General features: G+C 32.5%; 1 protein-coding gene across 1 annotated transcript in view; it reads left to right on the forward strand.

Moving 5' to 3' along the window:
• Positions 1 to 8,922, forward strand: part of LOC106867946 (buccalin) — a 91,451-nt gene that overhangs the window by 61,769 nt on the left and 20,760 nt on the right. Inside the window, exon 2 of the mRNA XM_052974697.1 lies at positions 5,630 to 5,695. Coding sequence (XP_052830657.1) covers positions 5,637 to 5,695 — 59 coding nt within the window. The 5' untranslated portion in view covers positions 5,630 to 5,636. The remainder of the gene's footprint in view (positions 1 to 5,629; positions 5,696 to 8,922) is intronic.

Below are 8,922 nucleotides of genomic sequence, written 5' to 3' on the forward strand. Positions count from 1 at the left end.
ATATATATATATATATATATATATATATATATATATACACGCACGAATACATATATACATGTGTGTGTGCATGAGTGTGTGTGTGTACATAAAACAGAAAGGACTCAAAGACTGGAGATTTTCAGACGATGAATGTTTAAGTATAAATATATAAATATTTATATATAAATATTTATATATTAATAGATGAGACTTACACAGAGTACAAACGACAGAGAGAATTAAAGGGGAGGAGGCAACGTGTTATAAGCCATCAGTTGTTTCTGGGAGCTCAGAGATCTACCATAATGTTGGTAGATGGAGTGCACCGAAATATGCAGCCAGTAATGCAAACAAATAAACATTGGTAAATCGAGCCTCTGTCATCAGAGTAGAAAAAAATTTTGCATTTCAGATGTAGAGGATCTGAAATGTAAGAAAATTTTCTACCCTGATGACAGAGGCTCGATTTACCAATGTTTATTTGTTTGCATTACTGGCTGCATATTTTGGTGAACTACATCTACCAATATTATGACGGATCTCTCGGCTGCCAGAAACAGTTTTTGGACTTATAACACCTTACCTCCTCTCCTTTAATTTTGTCTACCAGCATACCATATCGTACAAAATACAGACAGTCTTATTAATGATAGAAAATGGCGCATCAAAACAATAAGAGAAATCATTGATAAATGTTAGCAATAGTTGAAATATATGTACATACATAGAAATGAAGCACTTGTAAAGCCTCGGTTGAAAATATCATCAGCCATGTAATATATATATATATATATATATATATATATATACAAACGTAAATTTCCCAAGTGGTTAAGAGGGATATATAATGCTAGCAGATACGGTGTTCGCTCTTATCGGCTATCAATGCTGGCTAACCACAGTGAATGCAGATAAACTCCAATTAGTTAAAATTTACTATACTTGGTTAATCATCATTTGGTAAATCCAAATGTCCCTATAAGGCTGCATAGTGTCCGTAGAGAAAAATAGTAAAATTAAAATCAGGAAAACAGATTTACACATCCAAGTTTTATTTAACAGTTAATCACATCTTCCTTCGTCAAGACCTAAGAAACATTTCCGCTGCAAGCCGGTGCACACTGTTATATGTGCATCTTATTGTTAACTATCGGAGCAACTTCATCATGATTTACTTTATAGATTGGATACCGTAAGCTTGACCAAAATTATTCTCTAATGTGGCGTTAGCGTTACTAAAAAGAGTCGAACATTTCGTGAACTTTATATTACCCTGGCCACTTCAAAATTTATTGCTACCTCCAGTCTTAAATTAGGTCAATGCTCAAGAATTTTCCTATGGTTCTTAATTCATATTCTAGCTTTCTATTCCACCTATGTAGAATAGTATTCTTTTTTTTTTCAAATGTGTTAAATTATTTTTTGGGTTGTTAATATTAATATTATTATTAGGTCTATTTTCTTGTTATTTTGAAAAAATAATTTAATTTAATATTTTCCTTGTAGTTAATTTTATTCAACTTAAACTTCGTTTTCAACTCTAAATTTTTTTCAGTTTAATTTATGTAGGAGTTTACATTTAAGTTGATTATTTGTTATAATTTACTTAATTCTAATTCTAATTTTAGTAGGTCATATCGTGCAATTATTTAAACCTCTTAAAGGTATATTTCAAATGTTGTACACAACTTACTGCGCTTTCCTGTCTATGGTTTATCAATTTAAATTTTGAGGTAAGAATTTGGTAAATTTCTTCTACACACAATTCACAACGTTTGCTCCTTCAACAATATGGTTTAGCTCTACTAATTATCTCCCAGCTAATTGTGTATGCTTCATTATTATCTTTTAGCGACCAAATTAATTTACTTAAACTCGTATTATTTTTCTTATTTTTATCCTTAAACGATAGTTCGTGATTAATTATTGTACGTTTACTAAAGGTCTCGCTAGAACCTATGTAGAAATACATGAGTTCATTTAAAATTACTTTAGATCTGTAGACAGCGTCTTTAACTTTGCAGTTTAATTCTAGCAGGCATAGTTTGTTTTGCGCAATCACACTGTGCACTGACTAGCAGTGGAAACGTAGGTCTTGACGAAGAAAGACGCGATTAACTGTAATGTAAAATTTGGATGTGTAAATATCTGTTCTCCTGATTTTAATTTCATCGTGTGGGGGTGCGTGCGTGTGTGTGTGTGTGCATGAGAAAATGAAGAAAATGGAGAAATTGACGTATGGACATCAATTTATTCAAAAGATATTCCAACCAATATGAAATGAAATTTTGATCCCTATAGCCGTTTCAATACCCAGTTAGTTCAATTAAAGAAATTAAATTAATTTAATCTAAAATTTTCAAAGGTTAAATGTACAAATGAGGAAAAGAATATACAAAATATGACAACCAATGTATTACTACGTTCTTCTAATTATCTTCATAGGATTAGGACTATGCGTCAAAAACATAACCCATATACATTTAATAACATTCGAAAATTTGAAAATCATAATGCATCTCTAAATAAGAACGATATTATTTGATTTATAATTCCATTCGCTGAGCAAATTAAGAATAATTTAGTTGGAGCCTTATACAAACTTTTTACTAAACACTTTACAAAAGAGAATAGATATTATTATATCATTAACCTTAAACTTCTTAAAGTTGCCTTCTTGTATCAAATAATTTGTTCTAGATCATTTTTTCAACTAACGAAAAAAATTACCTATTTTTTATAATAATTGTAACCGTAGAAAATGCAACAAAGGTAATGCCCTTAGAATAAATGGTAGTAGGAAATGTGTACTTGAATTGTCTAGTGTACAAGGGGAAACAACCCAAATTAAATTCCATCTCAACCTCTTGAGTGTAGGTAATATAGCAAATAGCAATAATACTGAAGGTAATGATATAAAACGGAATAATAATACGAGTAGCGATGAAAATATACTTTGTAATTGCAAGGTTAGCAGTAAATGTTTGTTAAAAAAAAAAAGTTATTGTAAACAAAAAAATGTTCTTTACAGATGTAAAGTAAAATCTGAAGATAAGAATTTCTTTTACGTAGAGGCAACGCAAAATTTTATCAAGAGACGAATATATAACCATATTTACACCTTTAACAATAGGAAAAAGTCTTCTAGTACCAGCCTCAGCAAATTTATCTGGGACCTAAAAGACAAGAAAAAGTTTTTCTGTGGATGGAAAATTATAAGCAAGGCTGCTGCTTGGTAATTCTTCCTGTTTTCTCTGCCTTGAAGAGTTGTACCAAATCCTTATTTCCTTGTGGCGCCTCTTAAATACGAGAATTGAGACTGGTTTTTCATGTATTCATGCATGTAAAGTGTCTCTCAAAAACTACCATTAGAAGTTTTATTTTCATAAATAGATCAATTATATATTAAACATGTTAATACTTAGAATCGGTCGGCATTTCATGTTTAGTACTTCTATAGCTGTTTAGAATTAAATAATTCCTAGTAGGAATCATATAAATATTAAATATTATATTAAATATCAATGATAAAGTATTAATACTTCATCTTATATACGAGGAAGGTAACTGATTTTATGTACTCCTGCATGTTTATGGTATTCGAAAAACTACAATGGGATATAATATTATTATTATTATTATAAATGATTAATTATATATCATAACTACTTGAATTTTAAATCTGTTGATACTTTACGTTTTATTACATTACCATCTGTAAATATAAGCATTAAAGAGTGCTTAGTAGATACAATATTGATATAAAGAGATTAAATGGTAAAAATGTATATTAAGTTTCCTGAACAGGTGACAATATCATTGTGATTGCTATAAATTCAATTAAGCACGTTTGTCATGAATATGTAGATGCTATTTTATAATATAATTTATTAAACTATGTTAGAAGTAAACGTATTGATTTGTGGTGATTGTAGCTTTAGTAATTTTTAATATAATAATAATAATAAATTTTTATCAATTGTATTAGGTAACGTTTAAGTTCTCCTTTGTTTACATAGTTGTAATGACCATAACATTTGCACACAAAAATGGACGACGCGATGTTGTAATATGATAAATAATTAGCAGATTTTGATACGTCATATTTTTTTGTTGGTTTCCATATTTTGACAAACGCACGCGCTATTATGTGATGAATGTTACTGTTTTCTCTCCCCCACACCCTCTCTCTCTCTCTCTCTATCTATCTATCTATCTCAACTTATATATTATGGTTGCATTACTAAATACCGTGTCCTTACAAGTTATAAATATTTACATACCAGCTTCCACGAATGTGTTTAATATGTAAATTGATATATCCAATAACGTTTCACCGCTATATTTAGTGGATATTTAAGCAATGAGTTTGTGCATGATTAATGGGTTGGATGGGTGGTGCTGAAGGAGCAAAAACTCCTGAAATGTGTCCTGTATACACCCATTACCCATTTTTCATCTTCGATTTCATTGTTGTTGTTGTTTACACCAGGCGTCTCGAAATCGAAACGTCCTAACAAAATCAGTCCTGGCTATAATTTTTAATAGAAAATCTGTTGAGATAACCTTAACAAGTAATGACATTGTTGATACGAGTAGCTGTATGTAGTCAATACTCTGTTTAGGGTGTAGGTTTATAATTTTCCGTCGTTTAGGTAAATATATATAATTTGTATATATAATTGTATATGAAATTCGTCCGGTACCAGAGCTTTTGAATCTTAGATTTTCTTAAAACTTTTAACTTACTCAAATGGTAGAAAAGGGTCAAAATCAAAGTCATGGATATACTACAAATATACTGTACAAATATTGTATTTGTCCTCTTCTTCGTGTTGGATGTATTATTTTGTACATGTTATGAAAGCTTCCCTTTGAGTTTATAGTTTAATTTTATCGGTGTATAAAATCAGATATGTGTACTGTGTTATGGTTGTAAAAATGTTTCCTAATTCATTACGTCGTAAAAGTTGGTTATAGCGAAAAAATATTTTAGACCCATAACGAGGTTCATTACACCGTTAATAGCTTTTATTGAATTTTAAATTTCTATGTTGTTTACAAGGTTTGTTTTTGAGTGCTTCATTAAAGTTTCTTAAAATTTGTCTTGCGCAGAAATTTATAAATGCTATTATATTTGCATGAATATCTTGGAAAACAGGATTTAGGGACATTTGAGTGTGGGTCATGCAGATTCGACTCATATTCACTTTTGTATAGCGTTAGTAAAAGGAACGAATATTTTTCTGCGATGAACTTACAGCGTTCAGCAGATTTCATCGTCACACGTTATCAAGCCTAATGATGCCTTATGGTCGAAAAGAATATTTAAGACTGGAGGAAAGTAGCATAGACAAGAGACCTACTTTCAGAAACTATGTGAACCTCCAACTTTCAAACATGAGTTGTAGTCATTTTACTTCCCTAACAATGGGGTTATTACTCTTTAAGTATGAATACCGCGATGTTATACGCAACCTTAGAAAACCGAATCATTGTATGACAGTAGAGTTAAATGGTTTCTATATGGAATGAAAAACGATCTTGCAATGTTTTGTTCACATTACACTAAAATTATCTATGAAACTAAACACACAGCAAAATCAAATTATTTTATTTTATTTATTTATTTTGCTCTTTTCCACAGATCTCCCATGAAGATGTGGAAAATCACAAATATTTCCCTCGTGACTTTACTTTTGCTACACACTGTGTAAGTATATCTCTCCAAAGATACCACAAAGTATTTCTCCTTATAGCCTCTATATAAATTGCAGAAACTGTTTTTTACTATCTTGTTTGAAAAACAATTAAAAAATATAAACCACATAAAATCTTTAAAATTCTGTATTCCAAGAGTATAAATATGCACTTTTCATATCAAAATATTTTGTTTATAAGCGTGCACACACTGTTTGATAGCGTATTTAATATTTCGCATTGGGTTTTGTATAAGGTGATTAATCTGTGTATATTATTGTATATAAACTCTTTGATCCATTGACACACGGTGCGAACCGTTTCATGATGCTCCATTTGAGGGAAAGATTCGCGCATAAGTTAATGGCTCAAAGATCAGCAGACTTTGTTTAGCCTCAAGGTCTTATATCCTATTTAGATATACGAATTCTATTGACCAGCTGAATCCTAGATCTGAAACTTTCATTAAATGTAAGCATATCCACAAGATTCTATTATTGAACTGGAAAACACCACCCTCTCTAGACTAAACTTGCAGTTGCACAAACTTTCTCCTTTCCCAATGAAATTAAATACACCAACCATCCTAGCGGGACAAAGGGCTGCAAGTTACTTTACTTTCATATTTCTTTTTTCTTTCTTCTCATTCCCATTTTCTTTTTATCTTTTTCCTTTCTTCCTTTCCCGTCCTTTCTCACTTTATTTTGAAAAGCAGCTATGTTGCTAAGAAATACAAGGTACGCTATACAAGCTTATCCGACCATTGCATTTTCAGAGGCATGAAACAAACAGTAGCTCCAATTTAATTCCTGTATATAGTAAATGGTATTTATCTTTCACTGGATGAAGTACTTTTTGCTGATGCTATCAATAATGGAGCAGAACGTTACACACACACGCGCGCGCGCGCGCGCACACACACACATACACACACATGTATGTATTTATGTATGTATGTCCTTATTCAGCTTTATTTCAAGATTTCTTGCCAATAGAGAAAGAGCCGGTTTCTAACCTAGATCTAAGGTTCCTTCATTGGAATGTCAACAACATCAACAGGCTATTTTTGCATGCATGTATGTAAACATGCAGATTCGTATGTTTTGTTTTATGTATGTATTCTCATGCATATGCTTGCATATCTAGACATGTTCATATATACTTAAATGATAAACTTCTGGATAAAATTCTGTTTTATAGATTTTTACAGTTCCAGTGATGGATTGGATCTGTAGTCTTCTAATCAGCTTTCTCCTTTCTAGTTTAGAGAACCCTAATTTCTCTAGATTGTTATTTAGGCAGTGTGTTACATATATCAGGGCGCCAATAATTACAGGTATCAACCTGAACTTATAATCTGGATAGAGTAACTGCCGATCAGCAAATTCACTGATCATTTTTTTCACTAACATCTGCTGGGCAGCTAGTTTCTACAATTGCACACAGTTTCTCTTCTCTATCCCAAATCATTATATCAGGTGGTCTGTTGTGCTTACGCTTTATTGAGGTCTTCACTGGGACATTCCACCGGTATTCCTCTACATTATAAATTGCTATGGCTTCTTCCGTACTGTGGGTTCTTATTTTTTTGTCCTCAGGGCTATCTTTCCGACGTATATCATTACAGAGTGTCCTAGCCACAACATCATGTCTCATCGGTAGATAATACCGTGATGACATTTTCGGACAACTGCTTATGATTGGATGATATCTTCAGTGTTATCTCCACAAAGTCTGCACCAGTTGTCACATTTTACTGCTTTTCCTGCATCTCTATCCCTTTTGTGCATCAGGTACTTGGTTGATACTTCCTGTTCCTGGACTGCAAACGCATACCCTTCAAAGTGGGAGGCTATAATCCGGCTATTGGTCCATGATAGATTTCTTTTATGATCAATGTTACTCTCATCTCGGAGCTTTCTACTAACATATCTATGAATAGTTTTCTGTATAAATAGGCTCGGCCTTTTATATGATAATACAGCGCGGTTGAGTTGTGCGACTTCTTTGGGCGTGTATTCTAGGTTATCAGACAAAGAATATTGCGCAAGGAGCTCCCTTTCAAGTCTTACGATGTCATCAGCCTCATGTATGCAAACTTGGTCAAGGGATGCATGTAAGTCTGTAGTCTCGGATTAGCTTTGTCCTTTCTGGTTTGAAGAAGCTTAATTTCTCAAGACTGGTATTACGCAGTGTGTTACATATTCCTGGAACCCATTCATTACAAGTATCAAACTGAACTTATAATCTGGATAGAGCATCTGCAGGTTTCTCAATAGTTCAACGTATGTGTTCTCTTTTGCACACAGTTCCTCTTCCCAATCCCAAATCATATATCAGGTTAGTTGTGCTTACATTTTATTGAGGTTTTCATTAGGACATTTCACTAGTTCTTTTTATTATGGGTGGCTATGGTTTCTACCATACTGTAGGTTCTTATTTCTGTCCTCGGGGGTATCTTTCCGACGGATTTCATTATATAGTGTCCTAGCTACAACATCATGTCTCATTGGTAGATAATACCGTGATAACATTTTCGGGCAACTGCTTATGATGTGGGTGATATTTTTTGCAAAGTCTGCATCGGTTGTCACATTTTACTGCTTTTCCTGCATCTCTATCCCTTTTGTGCATCAGGTATTCGGTTGACATTTCTTGTATGTATGTACGTATGTATGTATGTATATATGCATTATGCATCCATGCTTGCCTGTATGTATGTATGTATGTATGTATGTATGTATATACGCATGTATGCATCCATGCTTGCCTGTATGTATGTATGTATGTATGTATGTATGTATGTATGTATGTATGTGTATGCAGGTACGCATGTATGCATGTGATATAATTCAAAGATGATATAAGCACACACACGCACACATACACGAATGAAGACTGGAACACATGACCACATATACACACACACTTTACTTCACATATGGAGACACACGTCCACACATATGGTGATGCACATCCATACATACAAGCACGGTACATAGTTGCAAAATACACACACACTCAGACATGCACACAAACAAACAAAAAGGAACGCAATTTGAATAACAGAGTCAAAACTATTGAAAAAGTTACAGGACACAACGAAAATTTTAGAAAAATAAAAAAGAAGCGGAAATTTTACCGGTGGGTGTGTTAAATTATAAGGCACTAAGAGAGAATGACTCTCCTCAGACACAACAGTATATATGTGTGTATATATATATATATATATATATATAT

This window comes from Octopus bimaculoides, chromosome 19 (genome assembly GCF_001194135.2).
Source record: "Octopus bimaculoides isolate UCB-OBI-ISO-001 chromosome 19, ASM119413v2, whole genome shotgun sequence".
In the NCBI taxonomy this organism is placed as follows: Eukaryota; Metazoa; Mollusca; class Cephalopoda; order Octopoda; family Octopodidae; genus Octopus; species Octopus bimaculoides.